General features: G+C 43.0%; 1 protein-coding gene and 1 long non-coding RNA gene across 8 annotated transcripts in view; one reads left to right on the top strand and one right to left on the bottom strand.

Annotated features, from left to right (window-relative positions):
* Positions 1-27,463, top strand: part of EDARADD (EDAR associated via death domain) — an 86,989-nt gene that overhangs the window by 33,199 nt on the left and 26,327 nt on the right. The window contains exon 1 of one of the 5 annotated variants that reach the window (XM_089311645.1): positions 24,599-24,874. The exons of the other annotated variants lie outside the window; for them this stretch is intronic. Coding sequence (XP_089167771.1) covers positions 24,614-24,874 — 261 coding nt within the window. The 5' untranslated portion in view covers positions 24,599-24,613. Of the gene's footprint in view, positions 1-24,598; positions 24,875-27,463 lie in introns of those variants that run through there. 5 annotated transcript variants of the gene reach the window in all.
* LOC103350914 (uncharacterized) overlaps positions 13,878-27,463 on the bottom strand; it is a 71,626-nt gene continuing 58,040 nt past the window's right edge. For all 3 annotated transcript variants that reach the window (XR_518762.5, XR_518760.5, XR_011381539.2), the window contains 2 exons: positions 14,879-15,070; positions 13,878-14,013 (listed from right to left, as the gene is read on the bottom strand). This is a non-coding gene — a long non-coding RNA (uncharacterized LOC103350914). The remainder of the gene's footprint in view (positions 14,014-14,878; positions 15,071-27,463) is intronic.

The raw sequence follows: 27,463 nt of genomic DNA, 5'->3' as shown, positions 1-27,463 counted from the left end.
CTGCACGCGGCGGCTTCCGCGAATGTTTCCACCACCACTGGCATTCAGTCCAAGTTCCCCGGACTAACCTGGCGAATCCTGGCGGCCCACGTCTCTGCCTCTGGTTCCAGATCTTCGCCTCTTGCTCCCCGGGGTGACTTGAAGAATTCCAAGGTGGCTTGGCCTGCACTCGCGGCTTCATCCTCCCTAACATTTTTCTCTACCCGGTATGTTTCCTTAAGTTTTCTTCCAACAATATTCCTCTCATTTCTCCTGGCTTCTCCCCACAGTCCGTATCCGAGTCCAAGCCTCCTCCAGGTTTCACTTTCGCTTTCAGTCTCCTAGCTTCCCCGCCATAGTCCGCATCCGAGTCTATGAAAGCTTTCACTTTCGCTGTCAATCCTAACTTCTTTCCCACAGTCCATATCCGAGTCTATGCCTAGGCTTTCAATAGCTTCTTCCGGCACCTAGGCTCTTTGCTAGTCTCTCTCTCCGGTATTTTCCCATTTCTTCCTGTTTCTTCCCTCCTAAGTTTGCTATCCGTCCTAAGTTTCCTATCCGAGTCACGGCACCATTATGTCGCTCCCCCTCTTCGTGGAGGAACGACACAGGACCCTGCGCTGTTCTTTCGTCCGCTCGGCCCTCCCCGGGTTTGCTGCTGGTTCTTCCCGGGTTGGCTACTATCCCTTCCACCTCCGTGGAAGGGCAGTTCCCCCTGGCCGCATTCCCCACTTCCGCAGGGGAGCGGCACACCGCCGGCCGGCTCTTCTCGGGGGCTGCACAGGTGTTCCTTCAGCTAGATGTTCCCCATAGATGTTCCTGGTGCATGCCGTCTCTCTCCTCCTTTATAGTCCTCCTCCGCCAATTCCAACTCGGCTGCCCACACGCCGAGTACGCTGCTCTCCAATCAGGAGCAAGTCCTACAGTTAATTGGTTGAACTGGAGGCAGCTGTGCGGAAGCTGTTTACTTCTCTCCCAGCGCCATATTGTGGGAGAGCAGATGCATAGAATAAGTCTTAATTCCAGTAACTTAGTCCAGTCCGGTTGCTCCCCACAATTTATTTAGTTCTTTGATTTTTTTTTCAAAGTTTTATAGTTTACTGCATACAGATCTTGTGCATATTTTGTTAGATTTATACCTAAGTATTTCATATTCTGGGTTGTTAATGAAAATGGCATTGTGTTTTAAGTTTTGAATTCCACCTATTCATTGCAGATATAGAGGAAATTATGATTTGTTAAAAAAAATCTTAATCATATCAAAATTCTGCTAAAATTACTTATTAGTTCTAAGAGGCTTTTATGGCCAGTTCTTTGAGATTTTCTATATAGATGATCATATCATGTGAACAAAGATACTTTTATTTCTTACTTCCCAATCAGTATTCTTTTAATTTTTTTTCTTATATAGTTGCACTGTGGTGCTCACTGGGGACTATTTTATTTTTAAAGGTTTATTTATTTATTTGAAAGGCAGATTAACAGAGAGAGAGGGAGAGACAGAAAGTGAGATCTTCAATGTGCTGGTTGATTACCCAAATGGCTGCCAACAGCTGGGCTGGGCCAGGCCGAAGCCAAGAACCTGGAACTCCATCCAGGCCTTGCAGGGAATGTCAGGGGCTCAAGAATTTAGTCCATCTTCCCCTGTTTTCCCAGGCACATTAGCAGAGAGTTGAATCGAAAGTGAAGCAGCCAGGGCTTAAACCAGTGCTTCTATGGGATGCTGGCATTGCAAGCAGTGGCTTAACCTGCTGTACCACAGTGCCTTTTCTTGATTTATATTTATTTCCTTTTCTTGATTTATAACATTAGTTAGGAACATGCATTAGTCAGCTTTGCATTAGCATAACAAAATATGTGGTGCAAGCTAACTTTGTAAATGGTTCTATTTATCTCATAGTTTTGAAGATTCAGAGTCTAAGATTGGGTGATCTCATTGGTTGGGCTTCTGGTGGGGTGGATGGATGATGTCACATCATGACTGGAGTGCCTGTGTAGGAGTAAGCAGTCATATCTCAAACAGAGAAGAAGGAGCCAGACTTGTTCCATTTATTTATTTGAAAGGCAGAGTGACAAAGTGAGGCAGAGACAAAGATATGTTCTGTCTAGTGGTTCACTCCCAAATGGCTACAACAGCTGGGGCTGGGCCAAGCTGAAACCAGGATCCAGGAACTCCTTCCAGGTCTCCTATATAGGTGGCAAGGGCCCAAGTACCTAAGCTACTTTCCACTGCTTTCCCAGGTTCATTGGCAGAGAACTGGATCAGAAACAGAGCAGCTAGGAATTGAACTGGTGCTGTGATATGGGGTGCTGGTAATGCCAGCATCGCAAGTGGTAGCTTTATCTACTGCACTACAGTGCTTGCCCCCAGACTTGCTCCTTTTATGACAACCCTCTCTTGAGAATTACCAAGAGCTCACATGAGAACTGCCTTCGTCCCTTTTGAGGGTATGTCCGCAGTGACCCAAGGGCCGCCCAATAAACCTCACCTCTGAAAGGTTTCACAACATCTCTTCATACCTACATCGTGGAGACCAAGCCTTCAATTATATGGATGCTTGGGAAGTGCCCAAGCTATATCCAAACCATAGCAGACTTCAGTCAATTCTGTGTTGACTTTCTTCTGTCTCTGAGGATGAGATAGGCAGCAAGGCAGGAAAAAAACGTAGAAGTGATCATTTGACATTGGTAGAAGGAAGAGGAGGTAGAGGAAGAAGAAATTTAAACTCGTGATTAATTAGCTTTTTTACTATATTCAGAATTTTCATTGCAGCCTTCATAGCTGTATAGGCTCATATTTGATGCCTCCAGTAATCTTGTGAGGTAAAGTGTTTTCTCCATGTTATAGATGAAGAAATGCAAAAGAGTCAAACTATCTGTGCGTGTTCCAGAACTTGGATGGGAGCCCAAGTTCTTAGTCTCAGGCTGCCTGATCTGCAACCTCCGTGCTTTTCCCTCTTCTCAGCAGTTCCACCCCATGTTAGAATGGATCATTGGGAGCCCCAAGTTACCACAATATGAGGAATATCTGAAGAGCGCTTTCAGGATTGGCAAGTCTAAGTACTGGAATGTGAACTGCCAGAGAGAGAGAAATCAAAATGTTTGCAGGGTGTAACACTTAACATTTTGAAAGAAATCTAAAAGCTTCATATGAAAGTTGAATTTTTAAAAAGGATATTTATTTGAGAAGCAGAGTTAGAGAGATGGAAAGACAAAGATCTTGCTTCACTCCCCAAATGGTTGCAATAGCCAGGGAAGGAATGGGGAGTGCCTTTTTTATTTTTTATTTTTATTTATTTTTTTGACAGGCAGAGTGGACAGTGAGAGAGAGAGACAGAGAGGAAGGTCTTCCTTTGCCGTTGGTTCACCCTCCAATGGCCGCCGCGGCCGGTGCGCATGGCAGGAGCCAGGTACTTCTCCTGGTCTCCTATGTGGGTGCAGGGCCCAAGGACTTGGGCCATCCTCCACTGCACTTCCGGGCCACAGCAGAGAGCTGGCCTGGAAGAGGGGCAACCGGGACAGAATCCAGCGCCCCGACTGGGACTAGAACCTGGTGTGCCGGCGCCGCAAGGCGGAGGATTAGCCTAGTGAGCCGCAGCGCCGGCTAGGGAGTGCCTTTTTTAGACAGAATTAGAAGCAAACTGTGCAGGGTTCCAGATAACAGGGCACATGATTTGTTTTTATAAAGTATTAAAGAAAGTGGTAAAAGCTGATGTGGATCATCTCCAGAAATCACAAAGCTGTGCTAACTCAAGTTCAAACAGCCTTGCCTTTCTCACTGCACTTGTGGTGGTGTGAGCACAGTGGTTTGCAGAAGATGCCCAAGGCCAGCTTCCTCCCTCCAGAAACCCACAGGGGAGCTCAGCTGGCCAGATACACACATTGAGAACAAAGGGCTCAAACCATTGACTCTGGGGGCTTATACCATGCATGCACCCCCAAGCTGATACACTGAGGTTTTCCAGGACTCTCTTCCTCAGTGGGTTAGTCCTGTTAGTGGGGAAGATGGGAAAAGGATAGGCATTAGCTGGACCTGCCAGCTGTCATGGAGAATTGGTGGCAGTTGAAGTGAAAGGAAGGAAGTAGGGCCAGGTGGCAGGAACTCTGTGGCTGCAGGACGTAGCAAGCGCAGGTCAGCTCAGCCTACTCCTCTCTTCCCCCTCCTCTGCTGTCCCAGCCCCAGCTAATGCTCTGACGGACAGACTAGTCTATAAAGGCCTCATAGTTGATTCTGATATACCTCACCCCCTTCCCAAAAGTAGGATCACTGAATGTGAGAGGTGAATGTCTGGCCGTGGATTAAATTCACCCATTCCCCAGCAAGTTGGATATGTGACTAATTTCACTTTATGGTAACATAAACTTTCAGTCAATGTGATTGCAAATGAGTCACAAATGTGCCTTTTACCCATCATTTTCTCTATTTTCTTGCCACCCTCCTTTTTGGGGCCATTTATAGGAAATCCATGAGCTTGGCCCATCATTTTGCACATTGCAAGTGCTTCAAACATTGGCCCAGTTGGTGGGAGGCCTAGCCTGCTCCATGTGAGTACCATATACTATAGATCAATTGACAGTAATGACAATCCTTCAGGACAGAATTCAAAAAACATGTGAAGCAACTGTCAGTGGCTGAGAGAAAACAGATATAAGTTTTATTACTAAAGGTATCAATATCCATTTATGCTCTGCTTAGACCAGTGGTTCTGGACCCTGATTGTTAGAATCGCCAGGAGAATTTTTAATAAAATTCCAGTGCCTGAGCCTCATGCCTCAGAGGTTCTAGTTTAATGATCAGACAATGGCTTAAAGTGTTGATGTTTCTTAAATGTCCCAGAGCTTTTATGGTGCTGTCAGAGTGAGGGAGGCTGGGTTAGACCAAGTGTCTACAAGATAGAGGAATGCAGACATGTTCACAGCATTAACTCTTTGTTCAACATGTACGGGTATGTGAGCTGCCCCTACCTGCCATCAGGTGTGGCCCACGGAATTGAAGGAAAAGCAGGCAGCCTGGGTGGGCTAATCTTGGAGCCAGCCCCACCTCTGCAGTCAGAGCAGGCACTGCAGCACAGCTCCAGCTGCTGGGGGAGAGGGAATGGAGGAGATTCCTTTCTCTCTCTCTCTCTCTCCCTCTCCCTCTCTCTCTCTCTCTCTCTCTCTCTCACACACACACACACACACACACACACACACACGATGCCAAACCCTTTTCTACCTCTCTTAGGCATAATCAAGGAACACAAAATGGGAAATGCAGGTATGATATATTTCCTGTATAAAGGTTTGGGTTATTTTAGATTTGTTCTTTGCCTGTCTGTCGGGTGCTTCTGATACAGAGATTGTATAGACTTACAGGACATTAGAGGCAGAAGGAGCTGTGTCACTTGGTCTGATTTGCTCACTTTGGAGATCCAAAAACAGAGGCTCAGAGAGGTATTTTCTCTTTCAGAAGCAATTAGCGTTATTACATGTGTCTTAGTAGGCTTAGGTGATCATAACTGGGGGGTTCAAACAGGCAGTTACCCTCTCACAGGACCAGAGGCTGGAAGTCTGAGATCAAGGTATGGACAAGGTTGGTTCCTACTGTGGGCTGTGAGGGAGAAGCTGTCCCATGTTCCTCCCCTAGCTGCTGGCAGTTTGCTGACTGTCATTGGCGTTCCTTGGCTTGTAGAAGTATCACCTCGGTCTCTGTCTCTGTCTTTACATGACGTTTTCTGTGTGTGCACAAGTGTCTCCATATCTCCCCTTTTTATACCTTATAATGGTCATAATGGTTAAGATTCCTTACCTCATTTTAACTTGATTACCTTTATAAAGACTTTATTTCCTGGGGCAGGCATTTGGTGCAATAGTTAAGTTCCCTCTTGGGATGCCCATATTCCATATCAGAGTGCCTGGTTCAAGTCATGGCAACTCCACTCTCTATCCAACTTCCTGCTAAGGCACACTGTGAGAGGCAGCAGATGGTGGTTCCAGAAATGGGGGTCCCTGCCCACCCATGTGGGAGATCAGAATGGAGTTCCAGGCTCCTGGCTTCATCTTGGTGCAACCATTGCTGTTGCAGGAATTTAGGGAGTGAACTATTAATTTGTCATTGTCTGTTTGTCTCTCTGCCTTTAAAAAAATGAAAATTAACACATAACTTGTTTTTTAAATGGTTTGTTTATTTCCAGATAAGCCCACCTTCTGACCTTCTGAGGTACTGGGACTTAGGACTCTAACATAGGGATTTAGGGGAACACAATTCAAGCTACAACAGCTGCAGTACCTTGGAGTTGATGGTGTTGCAGCAGTGATTTTACAATCTGGTCTCTTGTAGGTATTTCATCCATGGAATGATGGATGAATCATAGCTCCTACCTTCCAGGGTATTGTGTGTGCTGGCAGTTAATATGAATCTGAAAACAACACACTTTACTTGTTTACATTCTTCTTTGAATGGAGTACTGGAGTTTTCCCAAGTAACTTATCCCTCATGAATCACTTTGCTTTCTTTGTCATTCATTCTGACCGTGAGGTCATGCTTGTGTCTTTTCCTTTGCCTTCTCTTTGGTTCTACTCCCCATCTGGATGAGATTGCCTGTGTTTACCCATCCTTTGCCAAATCACAGTGCTCTTGACATGAAAGACCCTCATTATTTGTTTAAAAATGTTGAATATAACAGAAAGCTAGGGATATAAAATTCTTTCTGTGAAATGATGACTTTTCCATAATTAAAGTGATATGCTTATTAAAAGAGGAGGAGGCAACACAGGCTGTTGGCAGCCATTGGGAACTAAACCAGCAGATGGAAGATCTCTCTTTCAGTCACTCTGCCTTTCAGATAAATAAATGATGTAAATAAATAGATAAGAGTGGAGAAATATTTCTTCTTTTTTTCTTTTACATGGATAAAACTTTTTTGTATAGCTATAATCCCACTGTACAATGTAACATTTTCTTTTTTTTTTCTTAGAAACCTTTTATTTAAGGTATACAAACTTCATGCATTTCATAAATACAACTTTAGAAACATAGTGATAGTGATTCTTCCCATTGTATCCATCCTCCCACTTCCTCTCCCTCCCTTCTTCCTCCTCCCTCTCCTATTCTCATTTTTATTTTTACCAAGATCTTTTTTCAATTAACTTTATACACAGAAGATTAACTCTATACCAAGAATTCAACAAATGATATAAAAAAACCTGTTCCCCAACAGTTTTGATTTCTCTTTTAATTTCTTCTATGACCCACTGTTCATTCAGGAGCATGTTGTTCAGTCTTCATGTGTTTGCATATGTTGTAGAGATTCTTGAGTTGTTGATTTACAGCCTCATTCCTATGTTGTCAGAGAAGATGCACGGCAATTTTGATTTTTGTTTTAATTTGATGAGACTTGCTTTGTGGCCTGGCTTGTTGTCTATCCTAGAGAAAGTTCCATGCACTGGTGAGAAGAATGTATATTCTGCAACTGTAGGATGGACATTTCTGTAGATACCCATTAGGTCCATTTGGTCTACTGTGTCGACAGCTGTTGTTTCCTTGCTGATTTTCTGTTTGGTTGATCTGTCCATATCTTTATTGGTGAGATGTATTTCTTGTAGGCAGCAAATAGTTGTTTTTTTTTTTTTTATTTTTTTTTTATTCAGGCAGTCTGTGTATTTTAACTCTAGAGTTGAGGCCATTTACAGTCAACATCACTATTGATAAGAAACAATGTGGCCCTGCCATTGTTCCATAAATATTCCTATTATTTACTTTGGATTTCCTTTGTACCTTTATTAGAAGATCTTCTGCCTTCACCTTTTTTCATAGTGAAGCACATCCTTAAGTGTCTTTCATAAGGCTGGACAGATGGTGACAGACTCTTTCAATTTCTGTTTGTTATGGAAGATCTTTTTTGAATTTTCATTCATAAATGAGAGCTTTACAGGGTGCGGTATTCTGGGTTAACAGTTTTTTTCTCTTAAAACTTGGAGTATATCTTGCCATTCTCTCCTAGTCTGTAGGGTTTCTGATGAGAAGTCAGCTATGAGTCTAATTGGAGATCCTCTGAATGTAATCTGGCATTTCTCTCATGCACATTTAGAATCTTTTCTTTAGGTTTTTCTGTGGAGTTTGACTACAATGCGTCGTGGTGAAGAGCTCTTCTGGTTAAGTCTACTAGGAGTTCTGTGTGCAAATTAGGGACATTTTCTGTTATTATTTTACTAAAAAGGCCTTCTAATCTTTTTCTCTTTCCATGTCTTCAGAAACTCCTAAGACCTGTATTTTGGGTCATATGATAGTATCTCATAGATCTCCAACAGTGTTTTTTAGTTGTCTAATTTCTTCTTCTTATTTGGGGGGGAGGGGAGGTCTGATTGTAAAACTTCTAGAGATTCATCTTCTAACTTGGATATTCTTTCTTTTGCTTCATCAGTTCTGTTGTTAAAGCTTTCCACCACATTTTTTACTTTTCTATTGAATACTTCATTTCCAATGTTTCCTTTTAATTTCTTTCTAAAAATCTCAATTTCATGAGAAGAATTTTCTTTCATGTCATGAAAGGGCCAGAGCCTTGTCTGTTGGCCTTATCTCCTAAACTCAGTCATAACCAGTTCTAACCAGAGTGATAGGTTGGCTTGGCTTGTCCTGGGCATTTGGAAAGGGGCCTAGGACCCAGATTTTTGCTTAACAACATGGCATATTTAGACCTTGCTGTGGTTTGAATATGTCCTCCAGAATTCATCAGTTGGAAAATTTGTCCCCATTGTGGTAGTACTGAGAAGTAGAGGGACCTTAAAAGGAGAGTAACGGGTGGGTGTTGTGGTACAGTGAGTGCTGCCTCTTAGAACACTCACATCCAGTTTCAGAGTGCTGGGTCAAGTCCTGGCTGTTCCACTTCCCATATAGGTTCCTGCTAACATACCTAGGAAGACAATGGATGGTGGCCCAAGGCAGTGGATGGTGGGTCCTTGTCACCCACAGGGAGACCCAGATAAAGCTCCTGACTCCCAGCTTCAGCCCTGGCTGTTGCAGACATTTGGGGAGTGAACCAGTGAATGGAAGCATGGTGCACTCTCTCTCTCCCTGTCACTCTTTTAAATAAATAAATTCATTTAAAAAAAGAGGTGATTAAGTCATGGTGCTTTGTCTTCATGAGTGGGGTAATGCTGTTCTCACTGGAATGGGTTAGTTATGGGGAGAGCAGGGTGTTACAAAGCGAATCTGCCCTGTGCTTTCTCTGGCACACACTTGCTTCCTCTTCTGCTCTTCCACCATGTTATGGCACAGCAGGAGGCCCTCACTGGTTGTGGCCCCTCTGTCTTTGCCCTCCTAGTGTCTAGAATCATGAGCTAAATGCACTTCTTTTCTTTATAAATTACCCAGCTTATGGCGTTGTTATAGCAGCAGAAGATAGACTAAGCAGAAGGGGACCTCAGAAGTCACGCTCTTGAACCCTGTGCTTTATTGATAAGGCAGCCTGAGACAGCTCATGAGTGGCAGGGCTGGGACCTGGGACCTGGGACCTGGGACCTGGCCCAGCCCACACACTGTCCCACTCCCAGATGCCCAGTATTTCTGAGTTTGCAGCAGTTGCTGTCACTAGTTGCTCTTGGGCCTTTTACCTCATTAAATATAAGGATATTTTGGCTTTTCCATAGTTCTTAGTGGTATCAGTCTGACAGAACAGCCTAGGGTAAATGCTACAGGGATCCAGTTGATAAATAGAAGGAGGTGTTTCTTTCTTTCCAGAGACAATGGGCAGAATCCCATCCAGTAGTCTCATTGCTTTGGCAAAGCAACTGGCTCAGCAGACTATCTGCAAATCCAAAGCAATTAAGTGCATTATAATAACAGGGAATGGACCTGACCAGCACTCTCTGTAGATGATATCTGACGTGAGTCAGCCCGGCAGGCCCCTGCCTGCTCCTCTTGATATGCAACAATCCTTTCAAGCTCCAACAAGAGCTATTTAATGGATCTGTGAATCCTTTAGTTTTTTTTTTTTTTTCTCTCTCTCTAAGGAAAATTCAGTTGTGCTTTACTTGGTAGTTCCTTACTACACCCTGATACAAAATTTATAGAATGAGGAACCAGTGCTACCAGGTAAAGCTATAAAATTTTCCCTGAAGATTATACTCGGTATCTTTAACTCTGATGGGAGGGCCTCACTTCAGACTTTCAGTTCTTGGCTACCTAGCCACACATAACTATGCTTTCTTGAACCAGGCTATGAAAGGGTCCTTGACAGCTGTCTGGAGAGCAGGAGAGGGTCAGTCTGACTGGAATGGAAATCACCTGTTCTATTCTGTGACTTAGGCACACTAGCCTCTCCTGCACACTCTGTTCTTGTTGACATACTTCCACAAGAGTCCATAGAGCTGGCCAGGTCACCTCTGGGAAGGAATCAAGGGTACCACACTAGAATAGCTATACTAAGCACTAGAGTAAAACCAGATGAACTTGTGTAGTGGCCTTAAAAGCCATAGTAATTCTCTTTCCATTTTTTTTATAACCCTGGACATTTTTGCCCCAAACAGATTATGATCTGGCCCTACCTCCCATTGGTCATCTTACTTTTTCTAGACTACATGTATCCCCAGTCCAGGGGATACATACAGTCTTCTTCCTCCTTTGTGCTTATGTAATCAATGGGAGTGAGCAGTCTGGGATCACATGATCATTGAAACAAGCCCTGGGCCTAGAACTCTGAAGATCCCCACTCTGACCCACCCTTGCCTCTTTTCCTTCTTCCCCTTCACTCTCCCTCTGCAGGCATGTTTAGCTTTCAACACTGCCCACTCATCCCTCTATTTATTCTTGCAGCCTGTGAAGGGATACTAATGTAGTTGTTGACCTTCAGTTCCAAGCCTCTGGCTTCTCTCTGGGCTCCTGCTGACCCAGTCTGATTCCCTGGTCAAGCATGTTGTTGATGCTCTTACTGGCTTTCTGTGAAACCTGCTTTGCCAAGCCCTTGGCTTGGATAAACCAGGGCCACCTGTATTCTCTGTTTTATATTGCTAGAGGAAACAATGAAATGTAATCTGTTGTTCCCATTTCAAATTCATGCTACCCAACCTCAGTCAACAGTGTATGAATGTACAAGCTAATATAACTCTTTAGCAAATTATTTGGCAGTATCTGTTACTCATTGTTCTAGTAATCTCACCTTAAGGACTCAGTCCTGTAGAAACAGAGTGCAAGATACACTTTGTAGCATTTCAGGTAGAGAAGAGTTGGCAGATAACACTCATGCCCATTGGTAGAAACAGGTTATATAAACTGATACATGGACACTATACAATATTTTTTTACAGATTTATTTATGTATTTGAATGGCTGAGTGAAGGGGAGGGAGAGAAAAAGAGAAATCTTCTGTCCACTAATTGACTCCAAATGCCCACAACAGTCAGGGCTGGGCTGAAGCTAGGAGCTCTACCCAGGTCTCCCACATGGGTGGCAGGAACCCAAGCACTTGGATGGTCATCTGCTGCCTTCCCAGGTGCATTAACAGGAAGCTGGATTAGAAGCAGAACGGCTGGAAGTCAAACCAGCACTCTGATATGGGATGCAGATATTACAAGCTGCACCACAATGCCCACCCCAACACTGTGTAATATTAAACAAAAAAGAAGAGACCACTGGCCTTAAAAAATGTCCATGATATATTGTTAAACATAAAGCGAGTTGTAGGCCAGTACAGTTTGGGTCGAAAAATCTCTCTTTCATGGTTGTCAGTATGGCTGTGATTAAGAAATCAGGAAGGATGTGCCTAGAGCAAACCCAGGGACCTCTGGGAAATGAGAGGATTGGGAGATGGGGTGAGAGATAGAGAGCAAAGATTTTCACACCCTTTCTGCTTTTTTATAAAACAGCATGATTTTGAGTAATTTCTGACTTTTTGTATGTTTTGGGTGTTTCTTCAAATAAATTAAAAGTATTGGAATCAGTCATTCAAAAATTTAAAGGGTATTTTGACTCAGTACACTTGTGATATTTGAATACTTGAAACCAAGTGAAGCCAACTGTTCTCTCTGCAGTTAGTACATAGTTATGTACTGCAGGAAAATTCTAGACTGAACTGAGGAGTTTGTTCATGCACTTCCTCCTCATGCAGAATTCAGTTAGTCTGTGCTCTGCATCACTTGTATAGTGCAGCCTGGGTTTGTGAATGAAGTAAATACAAGCAAAATCTCCCTTTCATTAACATCCATATCTACACGGCCTACTTGTATTTGCATGTACAGACCATAATCTCCTGTAAAATACTTTGTGTTAGTTCTGAACAATAATCAACTATACCTTATACACAAAGGGAAAACCCGTTTATCTTTCATCTTTGAAACCATAGCAGAGGTATGAAATTACACTCGAACATGCCCGGCGTCAAAGTTGCAGGAAAGTCTTTGACCCCCATTTCAACTCCAGAAGTCATAGGTCTTCCTTGTAATTGGAGAGAAAATTCACTGAAGAGCTAAATGTATACCACACACCCACAGATTTGCTCTGATTCTCGCAAAGCACCAAAGCGTTTACTCCAAATTGTCATTGTTCTGTAGTTAGCTCTTTCATTCTCAATGAAACGCACCCTATTCCCTGAGGTCTCACTTGAATTCTTGCCTTCCTTTGTGCCACCTTCCTTCCATCTATGCCTTTGTAACACAGTATTCCTTGTGATATCAATATTATGTTTATGTCTTTGTTACACTACTAGATTAGAATCTTGAGGCAGCAGATTTTTTTATGTCCATATCCCAGGGCCTAGAATGGTTTCTTACACCACTAAATGTTCAATAAATGTATCCTGAATTAGATACATCCCAGAAAGCCAGTTGCTGGATATACTTTCAAATCAGTGGATATATGTGTGTTATATGTATACTTCAAGAAAAAGTAAAATTCAATGCTGTAATAAAATAGCCACTGATTTGCTGAAGAACTGAATATAAACTGACTTTTTAGAGAAACTCAACAGGAGATTTACAGTCTAGTACTAATGTTCAGAGGTGGATAATCAATAAATACATTCAGAGCAGTTACCCAGATCCTGGGTCTGTCTTGGGAATTCTTACCACTGAAAGAGTTTCATTGGCCATCTGATGTAAGAAAGTTTTTGAACAACCTAAATCCATGCTAAACATGAAGCACTGTTACAAGGGCATCCTCAGGCATTTTTTTTTTTTTAATTTGAAATTTACTTGAATGGCAGGGAAACAGAGAAACAGAGAACGTCCTTGATTCACTGGTTCATTCCCCAAATGGTCAGTCTGCAACAGCTAGGGCTGGGCCAAGACAACACCAGGAGCCCTCAATTCAATCTGGGTCTCCCATGTGTGTGGCAGGGACCCAAGTACTTGAGCTGTCACCTGCTGCCCCAGGGTACACGTTAGCGGGAGGCCGGAGTCGGCAGCAGAGCTGGAACTTGAACTGAGGCACTCCAGTATGGAATGTGGGCATCCAAGTAGCATCTTAACTGTCTTCCAAATACTTGCCTCACCCACAGGCATTTTAAAATCATAGTTTCAAGGCCATTTACTAGAATATTTTTCTTAAATCTGAAAGCAAACTTTAACATTGGTTATTCTCCCAAAGAAGCTAATTAAGTAATTTAACTGGTACTGCAAGTGTATAAGACATCAACACGTGGGGCATTTCTTCTCAGGGTCTTGACCTGCAATTTAGATTACTACCATCAGATGCACAGTGACAGTTACTTTTGGTCTTCATGGTAGTTTCCAACCAGAGTTAGGTTATATTAGGTTAATCATGCAGTCATCTTCCCCTTAGTTTGCAAAATAATGAATATAAGCTGTTTATTACTTAGTGAAGCATAAATACTTAAAGTTCAAACCAAATAGTGTCTGTTTCACAGACAATTGGTCCCTGGGTACTAGAGGGGACTGTCAAAGAACAAAATTTCAAACAGATTGCATTTTAAAGTTCGAATTGGCTTTTATTAGCAGCTCACAAACCAGGCAGTATCTAGTCTACAAAATGGGAGAAGCTCCTCTGGTCAGGGCAGAACAGTCAGTCTTTGTAAGGCTTAGCTGGAAGAAGGAAACAGCATCCTGTAAAAAAAAGAAAAAGTTCATTGATTAGCAACGGATTACTGCACGATACTTTCTTTGCATGGGTTAAAGCAGAAGGTACTTCTTTATCACACCAGCCCAGACTGGCCCCTTTAGATTGATGTCGTAAATCTCCTAGTTTTAAACTCCTCCAGAAAACTGGCACATTTGGAGATGAGATTATCTTCTTCCTCTTGAGTTTCTCAGATGTTCAGATTGCACCAGTAGACACCTTAGGTTCCAGTTCGGTGCCATGGAACCTTAGCTTGAATGACTGCATTTTGGGTTGGTCTTTTGGGACCTAGTCCAGGAGTTCAATCTACACCAGTGGCCCTGCCTGGATTATATCTAACAGGACCTTCCCATCAGTCTGTCAGTGTCTGTAGTCATGTTAATCCATCCCCACATGAACTACACGTCCAGCTGCGGGTTGAGAGTAGGTCCCTGTTGTGAGCTCTCAGGTGTAAATCTTTAACTGTTCTTGGGCATCCAGAGCTTTCAGCTCCCTAAGCAGAAATGAGACCTGGCACTCACTTTATAAACCAACGAAAGTGCAAAATTCTGTCACTTAGCCAGCTGTCTCTTTGCTCAAAAAATTCTTGGCAGCACTTAACACATTTTGCCTAAACATAAGGTAATTCCCTCCTGTTCACAATGAGGTTTTACAAATGGAGTTTTTCTTTAGCCTACTTGAAGACAGAAAATATTCAACCCTGCAATGCCTGAAAATTTCTGAAGGTGATTTTGCAAAGCAACCCATGTCCAGACCTCACACCACATCAATTAAATGAGAATCCCTCTAGCCAGCATTGATGAAAATTAACATTGAGCTTTAGGGAGGGAGACAATTTATCTAAGTGCATACCTGTATGATTTATGAATTTCCTCCCATAGTTAATGCCATAGCTTGTTTTACTTTGGAGGTGCAACCTTCCCCACATCTTTCCCATCGGAAAATGTTGTTCACACAGTGTTTCTGCTTGGTTCCATGTCTGTGTCCTCTCACCCAGGCTACACTGCTTTGTAGAGTTCATCATCTTCCTGATGCCCATGTCATCTGTAAGAAAGCATGTGTTTGGTCTTATTACTATTATGACAAAATAAACACACCACAAAGTTTACCATCTTAACAGTTTTGAAGTACACAGTCCAGGGGCATTCAATACATTCGTATCGTTGTGCAACTATCATCACTGTCCATTCATGGAGCTTTCTCGTCTTCCCAAACTGAAACTCTGTCCCCATTGAACAACTCCCCATATCCCCTCCACCAGTCTCCTTTCTGTCTCTATGAATTTGGCTCCTCTGGATACCTCATTTGAGTGATCATACAGTATTTGTCCTTCTGTGACTGGTTTATTTCACTTAACCTAATGTCCTCAGGGTTCATCCAGGTGGTAGCATGTGTCAGAATTTCTTCTTCTTAAGGCTGAATAATACTCCATTGTATACCACCATATACAACATTTTTAAACCCATACGACCATTGATGGGCACTTGTGTTGCTTCTGCCTTGCCATTTTTGTGAATCATGTTGCTGTGAAACATGGGTGTACAAATATGTTTTCAAGACCTGGCTTGTAATTCTCTTGGGTGTATACACAAAAGTGGAATTGATGTGTTGTGTGGCAATTCTATTTTTAATTTTTTGGGTAACCTGTATCTGTTTTCCCAGCAACTGCACCACTTAACATTCCCACCAGCAGTGTACACAGATTCTGATATCTCTACTTTGTCACCAAGACTGTTGGGTTTTTTTGTTTTATTTTTGTGTTTTGCTTTTTGATAGCTGGTATTGTAATGCATAGGAGGTAGCCAAAGCACTTTTTTTTTTTTGGCCAGGAAGACTTAGACAGTGAGAGGGAGAGACAGAGAGAGAGTTATAGACAGTGAGAGAGAGAGACAGAGAGAAAGGTCTTCCTTCCGTTGGTTCACCCCCAAAATGGCTGCTACGGCCAGTACTGCGCCAATCCGAAGCCAGGAGCCAGGTGCATCCTCGTGGTCTCCCATGCTGGTGCAGGGCCCAAGCACTTGGGCCATCCTCCACTGCCTTTCCGGGCCACAGCAGAAAGCTGGACTGGAAGAGGGGCAACCGGGACTAGAACCCAAGGTGCCGGTGCTGCAGGCAGAGGATTAGGCTAGTGAGCCGCGGCGCCGGCCATGAGAGCACTTTTGAGCTGTCTGCAAACATGGTTTCCCATCTATTTACATAGCATTAGGGCAGGGTTTTACTTTGTTTTTGTTTTAAAAGATTATCCTGTGATGGTGTCTTTGCAGTTTCCACAGTGTATTACTATTTTGAAATCATACTCCCAGGAAAAATCACTATATCTGGGTTAAATTGTCTTGCCTCCTCTTTCTCTCCAGGTTAGTGAAGCCACACATGTGTTTTCCATAAACACTAATTTCACTGTTCAAAGTAATGTCTCACAGAGTACCCTATAAAGCCAGAGTACTTATGGAAACTTGGATTTAAGGAAATTCCTGCTGTCTTTAAGGATAATTTAAACACTTTGTTAACGTTACATTCAAGTATATGTGGTAATTGGAGTAGATGTTTAAAAAGAAGGGAAAGGATGGCCAAATAGCAACTGGATGCTACCATTTGGCTTAAAAATGCCATAACTCCCTGCTGCACCACAACACTCACCCCAAAACTGAAATTTTCATTTCTTTAGCAGTCACTGTTTTTATAAACTGAGTCCTTTCATACACCATTGTCTTTCATATACACAGTCAGCCTCACTCAGAAACCATTCTCTTCTATAAAACCAGCACTTTATATAGTTGAACTTCGCTCAGAATGAAGGCAATGTGTTTAGATAGAAATTTTCAGTGTTTGTTACTTGTGCAGTGGTGGCTCTGTGCTCCTAGGTGTTTGGATGTCAGGAACTGACCCAATAAAGGGTTACTTGCGTGGCACATGGGGTGCACCCCAGCTGTGATCAGGTAAGATGAGTGGATCTGGTTTGCAGCTGCTTTACCCCAGAAACACACAGCAACTTATGGTCAATCAGGTAGAGTCAAATTCATGTAAAGTTAGGGATTGGCAAGCACTCAGGTGCTTGGAGGTGACTAAGTGAACAGAAAGACAGGTGAGACCTGAAGGGGACTTTGGAGGATGAGGACAAGAACTGGTGACCAAGAGGACAAGGCTAAAGAGCATGATGAGGGGATGAGGGAAGGGTAAGGAGAGCATCACAGAGAACTGCAGCCCATGCCCTGCTCTAGAAAACATGGGCTCCCTTCAGTATTCCTGTCCTCTTTCCTCTTCCCTCTCACCATCCTTCCTGCCACAGTCTTGGCATTACCCCCGTATCAGAGACAAGCCTATCGCCACAGTGCAGATTGGACAAGTCCCTGTTGCCTCATGATCTGTAGTGCAGTGCAGGAGACTCCAAACCCAGCAGAACAATCTGCTCATGGGTGACAACGTACAGGATGCTGTGGCACACACAGGGCACAGAACCCACACTAGGGGTTTGGAGAAGGTGCCCTAGAGGAAGTGATGTCTGAGCTGGGGCCTTGCAGATATGGGGAGGTTCAGCAGATTGAAGGGCTGGGCAACCCTGGGCAGTGGTTCCAGGCAGACAGAACTGCATATGTGTCATCTGGCCACCTCCATGTCCTCACCACCCACCAGGGACAAGCTGGTGCTCACTTCTACCACCCCGCTAGAACCATTGTCAGAATCTCTACTCGACTCCTCCTCACCAAGTCTTAGGTCACTCAGTCCTCAGAACCATGACCTTCCTGTGCCTCATGCTTTGCTTCTCTTCTCTCTGGCATTCTCTTTCCTTTCTAATTGCTTCCCCTGCCACCAAAATGCAGGCACTGCCAGTCTCTTCTTCTGTAGTCCCTTCAAGGTCCATATTTTCATCTCCTTCCTTGGACTCTCTCTCTGGGCCCAGGACCATGTTTTCAGCCCCCATAGGAATCACAAACTTGTCATGTGAGCCTGACCTGATCATCTTCTCCATCATCTCTTCAGAACTTGCTCTCCATTTCAGCTCCTTTGACTGTGTGTCTGCAGTAGCTCTTGCTTCGTCCCCTCCTCTTCAGATGGGTGCTTTGGGGTCTCATTAATCCTTGCCTGTGAATCAGCCTCCCCTACCACCTGGCCTCCAAACTGTCCCCAACCCCCACATGTCCTGCAATCTGCAGCCAGGCAGGTATTCCCTGCACTGATCCTGGATAGCTCTGAGGATGCCCTACTTCCAGGGAGAGCCCTTGAGTGATGCCCATTGTCTGTGAGAGGAAGTCCAGCTCTTTGGACAGACTCCCTCTCATCTCCCTCTTGCCCCACACATTGCCTTTGCTAAAGACAAAATGCCTCACAGGGGCCCTGTTCTTTTCCATGTCCTTGTCAACTCCTGAGTGCTGCTGGCTAAATGCCCCTCCCTCCTAAGGACTTCAGCAGGCCCCTCAAATCTTGCAGTCTGGAAGAAACTGCCTCTGATTTTTTTTTTTTTTTTCATCAACAGAAAGCTCTCCTCTCTGACTTTATCTGTACCTTCCTGTTGAGATGCACCATCCTCTGGCTCACACTTTATTTATTTGTGTGGTCTCTATTCCCCTGGCAGACCTGGGAGCAGGCCTTGAGGGCAAGGGTTCAGGTTCCAACACGGGGTCTTGTGCATATTAACTGCTCAATAAATAGGTGTTAAGTATAGGCAGAAGTGTGGTTTCAGTTAGACCATAAAAACCACAAAAATAAGTCTTTTCTAGTTTCACTCTTCAAAAAAAAAAAAAAACTAAGCTAAAAAGTATTATAATCTAGTAATCAGAGCCAGGAACAAAAAAAAACATAGATAGTAATCTAAATTCTGTCTTCATCAACCTTTACAAGTAAATCTGAGTCATGTTCCCTGTCTACATCATGGAGATGATTTTTGCCAGACATTGACTTTGGTAACATTTTCTCCAGCTTATAAGGAATCAAGTCAAATGTGCCATGTAGCATCGTTTTTATTTATAGAAAAGTTCATGTTTGAACAGAGACCTCAAATACCACAAAAATCTGTCAAGTTCGAACATTTGTGTCTCTCATCATGACCTGAAGTTCCTGTTTCCAGTTCAGTGAGCAGAACCGTGACTGTGTTGATAAAAGGGCATACACACCTGCCCAATCCTGCTGGAGCTCTGCAGATGTGCAAAGGCAGGTCCTCACACGACCTGTGGAGCAGTGAGCAGTGGCCCAACACTGTGGCTCTGAGCTTACCCTTGGAAAGTTGCACAGAGGGCAATTGCTCTTCCTTCAGACTTCCTGTAACTCTTATATACACACTGTCTTCCTTTCCTTCTATATCTCCCTCTCTGTGTGTCTCTCACACATACAAACATACACACAACACACCTATAACTGAGTAAGGGGAATGTGGGAAGAAAAACATGATTTATGGTAAGCAGGTTGATTTTTTTTTTCACTGAAGATAGTGATAAGGAAAGGAACTCAAACATAAGCAAGAAAATCTAGCAGATAAGATATAGAATGCTGTTGTGTGGGAAAAAAATGGACTTGTGATTGGACAGCAGTTGTCTCCACACTGCTAAGGCGTGAAGGGAAATGTTTCTTAGAGGATCCAGAGAGAAAGACTGGCTGAAATTCTTAAAACACGCTGACCCCGGGAGTTAACCCATCTTTAAGAGTGGAACTCTCTCAGACCTGAGGATGCAGAGAGACCTGAGCTGCACCTGAGCTGAGTGAATCCAACAGCCACCTGAGGACGCAGGTGGGGAATCTGAGAGCAGCATTAGTAGTGATGGGCCTGTCTCAACCTAGTGCTTCCTCTGTGGTGCCATGGATGGAGGGGGGACATTAGCTAGTTGAGAGACGTTAGTTACATAAAGGCAGATATTAACACCAACAAAGGTATGCTGGATCTAGACTCCTCTCCTGGCTTCATGGAAAATATACACACATGCACGCGCACTCACATGCACACACACAACACACACACACACACTCACTCACCTCCAAAGAAGATCAGAGTGTATCCCTTATGCTGTGTATGCTGTAGTATGGCCTCAGTTGTGAAAATAGAACTTCAGTTGGATGGGTAGAGATATGATTACCCCTCAAAAGATTTGGACACTGCTTTTTCACAGTTTGAATTGCTTTGCAATTTTACACAAATAAGTGAATTTAATAATAAGGGAGGAGGGATTAAGATGGCAGAGTATGGAGGGAACTTGCTGCTCTAGACTAGGAGAAGATAGTTTTAAAAAAGTGGAAAGAGTGCAGTCTCAAGGAAGACCTAGGGAGAAAACAGCAGAGGAAACTCTACGCCAATTAGAGGGACACAATGAACCTACATGGAGGGCAAAGACACGCACAATTCAGGACCCCAGCAGCCAAGAGCTCCTGCACTGTTGTTGGAGAGTGAGGTGAGACCAGACTGAAGCAGCCCAAGCCAATGGCAAAAAAGGTGCAGGAACACCCTAGAGGGAATCCAGCTTGCAGCCCTGTGAGGGATAGTGTACCTGCCAGACTAGCAGAGAAACAAAGCAGGGGCCATGTTTTCTCTCTCCCCAATCACCCTGCAACTGCATCCTGTAACAAGCTGATAGAGAGCAGGTGCCATTTTGGACATATGTAATAGCTACGCCAGCTCATGTTTGCACACAGCAACCAGCCAAGCAGAGACTCCTGAGTCTAGTAGAGAGAACAGACAGGGGGCTGGGTGCTTGTGACTATGGGAGGATTATATGCTAGGACTGTGAAAACACTGAGGCTGTGTGAGAGGACTCAGGGTGTGACTGGGACTTTGGGCAGTCACTGTGGGAGGCTCTACACGATCAGGGCTTCCTATTTACCTAGCAGGGAACATTGCTGGGGAATCTGAGCTCACTTACATTGTGGACTGCACAGATCCTTTTTTGTGGTCCTTGTGGAAGAGTGGACGAATAATATACCCACTGGGGCTAGTGCCCAGGCATTGGTCTGCTTTGAGGAGAGGAGCTTGGCTGAGTCTACACCAACAGGCAAGAACAAACCTCCCCTCTGGTAAAAAAAAAAAATAGGAAATTTACCTTGCCAAACCTGGGTGTGTCACTTCAGACATGCCCTTCACCCTGGAGCACTGAACAGAGATACTTGGCCACACCTACCACATGCCTCTAGGAAGTCCCTGAAGGCAGACACTCCGCTTATCCACAGAGGCATAGTACAAAGATAAAATCCACCACAGTGAAAAAAAAAAAAAAAAAAGAAGAAACCAACAAGTATCTCCACAAATGCTGAATAACAAACACACCAATTCAAGAAGCAAGAATAAGAAAAAAAAAAAAAAAAAAAACATGATGCCCCCAGAGGAACCCAACATTTCAATACTAGATTGTAAAGATGATGAGATTGAAGAAATGCCAGAAATGGAATTCAGAAAATTGATCATAGGATTACTCAGAAGTAATTAGAAGCAAATGAACAAACTACTGAAATCCATACATGACATGAAAGACAATTTCTCCCATGAAACTGAGATCTTAAAGAGAAATCAAAATGAAATCTTGGAAATGAAGAATTCAGTAGAACAAATAAAAAAACACAGTGGGAAGCCTTTACAACAGAATCAGTGAAACAGAAGAAAGAATATCTGACACAGAAGACAAAGCACAGAAATTATACAGTCAGACCAAACACAAGAAGAAGAATTTAGAAAACTAGAAATACTGTTGTAATCTACAGGACACTATCAAATGACCCAACATATGGGTTCTAAGAGTTCCTGAAGGCATGGAAAGAGAGAAAGGACTAGAAGGCCTTTTTAGTGAAATAAAACAGAAAATGTCCCTAATTTGGAAAAAGAAAGGGATGTCCAAGTATGGGAAGCACATAGAACTCCTAATAGATTTAACCAGAAAAGATCTTCACCACGACACATTATAGTCAAACTCTCCACAGGAAAACCTAAAGAAAAGATTCTAAAATGTGCACAAGAGAAACACCAGATTACTTTCAGAGGATCTCCAATTACACTCACAGTTGACTTCTCATTAGAAGGCCTACAGGGTAGGAGAGAATGGTGAGATATATTCCAAGTCTTAAGAGAAAAGAACTGTTAACCCAGAATACTGTGCCCTGCAAAGCTCTCATTTATGAATGAAGGTGGAATAAAGACCTTCCAAAACAAACAGAAATTAAAAGAATTTATCACCACCCGTTCTAGCCCTGCAGAAAATGCTTAAGGATGTGCTACACACAGAAACACAGAAACATGGTCATCACTATGAAAGAAGGTAAAGGAAGGAAATATCCCAGTAAAAGTACAAAGGAAATCCAAAGTAAACAATAGGAATATTTATGGAATAATGGCAGAGCAATAATGTTACTTATCAGTAGTCACCTTGAATGTAAATGCCCTCAACTCTCCAGTTAAAAGACACAGACTGGATGAATGGATTAAAAAAGAAAACCCACCTATTTGCTGCCTACAAAAAAAAAATCTCACCAACAAAGATGGATGCAGACAGAAAGTGAAAGGATGGAAAAAGATATTCCATGCTAACAGAAACTTAAAAAGAGCCGGTGTGGGCATCCTAATTTCAGACAAAATAGACTTAACACAAAAACTGATGAGATAAAGAAGGGCACTATGCAATAACTAAAGGATTGATTCAACAGGAAGATATAACTATTATAAATGCATATGCAACTAATTACAAGGCACTTGGATATTTAAAAGAAATGTTAAGGGATCTAAAGGGAGACATAGACTCAAAACAATAGTAATGGGGGACTTCAACACCCCATTTTCAGCAATGGATAGATCAACCAGACAGAAAATCAGCAAGGAAATAGCAGTTAATTGACCAAATGGACCTAACAGATATCTACAGAAATTTGCATCCTACAGTTGAAGAATACACATTCTTCTCAGTGGTACATGGAATTTTGTTTAGGATTGACCACATGCTAAGCCATAAAGCAAGTCTCAACAAATTCAAAAAATCAAAATTATACCATACATCTTCTCAGACCACAATGGAATAAAACTAGAAATCAGCAACTCAGGAATCTCTAGAACATTTGCAAACAGTTGGAGACTGAATAATATGCTCCTGAATGATCAGTGGGTTGGGGCCGGCACTGTGGCACAGCAAGTTAAAACCCCAGCCTGTAGTGCCAGCATCCCATATGGGTGCCGGTTTGAGTCCCAGCTGCTCCACTTCCTATCCAGCTCTCTGCTGTGGCCTAAGAAGTCAGTAGAAGATGGCCCAAGTCCTTGGGTCCCTGCAGCTGTGTGGCAGACCAGGACGAAGCTCCTGGATCCTGGCTTTGGATCAGCTCAGCTCTGGCCCTGTGGTCATTTGGGAAGTGTACCAGCAGAATGGAAGACCTCTCTCTCTGGCTCTTGTTCTCTCTGTAACTTTGTCTTTCAAATAAATAAAATAATTCTTAAAAAAAAAAAAACACAGTGGGTCATGAAAGAAATAAAAACATTTCTAGAAACAAATGAAGATGACAATACAACATATAAAAACTTATGGAGGGGGTGCTGGTGCTGTGGTGTAGTGTGGGTAAATCTGCTGCCTGCAGTGCCAGCATCCCATGTGGGTGCCAGTTAGTGTCCCAGCTGCTACATGTCCAATCCAGATATCTACTTTGGCCAGGGAAGGCAGTAGAAGATGGCCCATATCCTTGGTTCCCTGAACCCACATAGGGGACCCAGCTCTACCCATTGCGGCCATCTGGGGAGTGAAACAGTGGGTGGAAGACCTCTCTCTCTTTTCTGCCTCTGCCTCTCTGTAACTCCATCTTTCAAATAAATAAAACAAATCTTAAAAAAAATTATATGGGAGGGGCCAGCGCTGTGGTATAGCAGCGCTGCCTGCAGTGCTGGCATTCCATGTGGGGACCGGTTCAAGTCTCAGCTGCTCCAATTCTGATCCAGATCTCTGCTATGGCCTGGGAAAGCAGTAGAAGATGGCCCAAGTGCTTGGGCCCTTGTACTACATGGGAGACCCAAAAAAAGCTTGGGTCCCTGGCTTTGGATCGACACAATTAGTTGCAGCCACCTAGGGAGTGAACTGCTGGATGGAAGACCCCCCCCCACCTCTGCCTCTCTGTAACTCTTTCAAATAAATAAATAAATCTTAAAAAAAAAACTTATGGGGTACAGCAAAAACAGTGTTAAGAGTAAAGTTTATAGCAATTGGTGCCTACATCAAGAAATTGGAAAGGCATCAAATAAAAGACCTATCATTGCATCTCAGGGATCTAGAAAAATAACAGAAAACCAAACCCAAAACTAGTAGGAGAAAAAGAAATAATTAAAATTAGAGAAGAAATCAACAAAGTTGAAACCAAAAGAACAATACAAAACATCAGCAAAATGAAGATCTGTTTTTTGAAAAAATAAATGGAATTGACTCACTAATTCGCCCAACTAACCAAAAAAAGGAGGAAGATGACCCAAATCAGTGAAAGTAGAGATGAAAAAGGAAATTAAACAACAGATACCAGTCATCAGAAAGTACTACAAAGAGCTGTATGCCAACAAACTGGGAAACAGAAGAGATGGGTAGATTCCTGGACACATAAAACCTACCTAAATCGAGTCATGAAGACATAGAAAACCTAAACACACCCATTACTGAGATGGAAATTGAATCAGTAATAAAGACCCTCCCAGAGTTAGTGGAGCAAGATGGCGGAATAGGAAGGGAGCACACTGATAGTCTGGGGAGAGACAGTTTAATAACAGTGGAGATACTGCAGGTTCAAGGAAGAGTAGGGGAGGAAACAGCAGAAGAAACTCTTCTGGAACACGTGATTCACAGTGGACCTGCGTGGAGAGCGTGGGAGCCCACAGTTCGGGACACCAACGGCAGACTCAACACACCAGCGCTGGAATGCGAGGTGAGCCGAACCTCAATAGCCCGAGACACCGGCAGGCAAGCGGAGAGAGGAGACTAGAGGGAACGACCCCCGGGGGGGGGGGGGAGTTCACCAGGCTAACTAGAAGAGAGAGAGAGAGAAAAAAAAAAAGGTGACTGGTACGGACACGGGTTTCTCTCTCTCCGCTCACCTCTCAAGGGTGAGCAAGACAAAGAGCAGGCGCCATCTTGGACATACGTCATAAGCAGAGCGACCTCAGGTCTGCACCGGCCCTGAGCCTAGCAGAAAAACCTGACTCCGGGTGGGGCGAATTAACAGGAGATTAGGACCTAGTAAATTTGTGGTGCTACTGAACTGAGACTGTGAAAAAAGAGACGGTGGGGGAGAGAACTCAAGAATTCAAATGAGTACTCTCCAGAGACACTACAATTCCGTAACTTTGGCAACCCAGTGGGAGACTGAAGGAGAATTTGAGCCCACTCCTAGGGCAGAACAGATTCCCTGTGTGGTCCTTGGGAAAGAGCTTCCGATCTCTGGCTCCTGTGGGTATATCATTTGCCTGCTAACTACCTCCAACTTCGTTCAGCTGTGCGGAATTACTTCCCTTTTGGATCAAAAAAAGAAAGAAAGAGAGAGAGAGAAATCTATCACGCCTAACCTGGGAGTGTCACCTTTGGCACACCAAACAGAGCTCTCAGGCCACACCCATCTCAGGCCTCTAAGGCTCCATCAAAAACAGACAGTCCACTTAATCTAGAATCATAGTATAACAAGAAAAAGCTCCACAGTGAAGAAACCAACTATCTCCAATATGCCAAATAACAAACGCAAAAACCGAGATAATAGAAACAAGGAAGTCACCATGACGTCCCCAAATGAAAAAGACACCCCAATTCAAGATTATGAAGATGAGGAGATAGAATAAATGCAAGAAGCAGATCTCAAAAAATTGATAAGAACATTAAGAAGTTCTCAAAAACAAATTCTTGAACTACAGAAATCCTTAATGGACAAGATAGAAAATCTCTCTCGTGAAAATGAAATATTAAGGAGGAATCAAAATGAAACAAAACAACTAGTACAACAGGAAACTGTGATAGTGACGAGAAATCATAATGAAGTGAAGAATTCAATAGATCAAATGAAAAACACAATAGAGAGCCTTACAAACAGAATGGGTGAAGCAGAAGAGAGAATATCGGACTTAGAAGACAGAGAACAGGAAAGGATACAGTCAGACCAAAGAAAAGAAGAGGAAATTAGAAATCTAAAACATATTGTCAGGAATCTTCAGGATACTATTAAAAACCCCAACATTCGGGTTCTAGGAGTTCCTGAAGGCATGGAGAGGGAGAAGGGATTAGAAGGCCTTTTTAGTGAGATATTAGCAGAAAATTTCCCAGGTTTGGAGAAGGACAGAGAAATCCTAGTACAGGAAGCACACAGAACCCCTAATAAACACGACCAAAAGAGATCCTCACCACGACACGTTGTAATTAAACTCTCCACAGTGAAACATAAAGAAAAGATCCTAAAATGTGCAAGAGAGAAACGTCAGATTACTCTCAGAGGATCTCCAATCAGACTCACAGCTGACTTCTCATGAGAAACCCTACAAGCTAGGAGGGAATGGCGAGATATAGCCCAGGTACTAAGAGAGAACAACTGCCAGCCCAGAATATTATATCCTGCAAAGCTATCATTTGTGAATGAAGGTGAAATAAAGACTTTTCATAGCAAACAGAAATTGAAAGACTTTGCCGCCACTCGTCCGGCCCTGCAAAAGATGCTTAAAGATGTGTTACACACAGAAACACAGGAACACGGTCATCAATATGAAAGAAGGTAAAGGAAGGAAACCTCACAGCAAAAGATCACAGAAAGTTCAAAACATATATTAGAAGATATCTTTGGGAAATGGCAGGGCAAAGTTACCACTTATCATTAGTCACATTGAATGTTAATGGCCTGAACTGTCCAGTTAAAAGACACCGATTGGCTGATTGGATTAAGGAACAAAACCCATCTATTTGCTGATTAGAAGAAATGCATCTTTCCAACAAAGATCCATACAGACTGAAAGTGAAAGGCTGGAAAAAGATATACCATGCCAACAGAAATGAAAAAAGAGCGGGCGTAGCCATCTTAATATCAGACAACATAAACTTTACCACAAAAACTGTGAAGAGTGACAAAGAGGGACACTATATAATGATTAAGGGATCAATACAACAAGAAGATATAACAATTATCAATGTATATGCACCTAACTACAGGGCACCGGTTTATCTAAAAGATTTGTTAACGGACTTAAAGGGAGACTTAGACCCCAATACAATAGTACTGGGGGACTTCAATACTCCACTCTCAGAAATAGACAGATCAACAGGACAGAAGATCAACAAGGATACAGTAGATTTAAACGACACTATAGCCCAAATGGATCTAACAGATATATACAGAACTTTCAATCCTACAGCTAAAGATTTTACATTCTTCTCAGCAGTACATGGAACCTTCTCTAGGATTGACCACATACTAGGCCATAAAGCAAGTCTCAGCAAATTCAAAAGAATTAGAATCATACCATGCAGCTTCTCAGACCATAAA

Source organism: Oryctolagus cuniculus, chromosome 13 (assembly GCF_051225735.1).
Source record: "Oryctolagus cuniculus isolate XC-2025 breed Fujian yellow rabbit chromosome 13, ASM5122573v1, whole genome shotgun sequence".
Taxonomy (NCBI): Eukaryota; Metazoa; Chordata; class Mammalia; order Lagomorpha; family Leporidae; genus Oryctolagus; species Oryctolagus cuniculus.
Note: the sequence above shows the minus strand (reverse complement) of the source record. Positions and strands in the feature narration are given on the sequence as shown.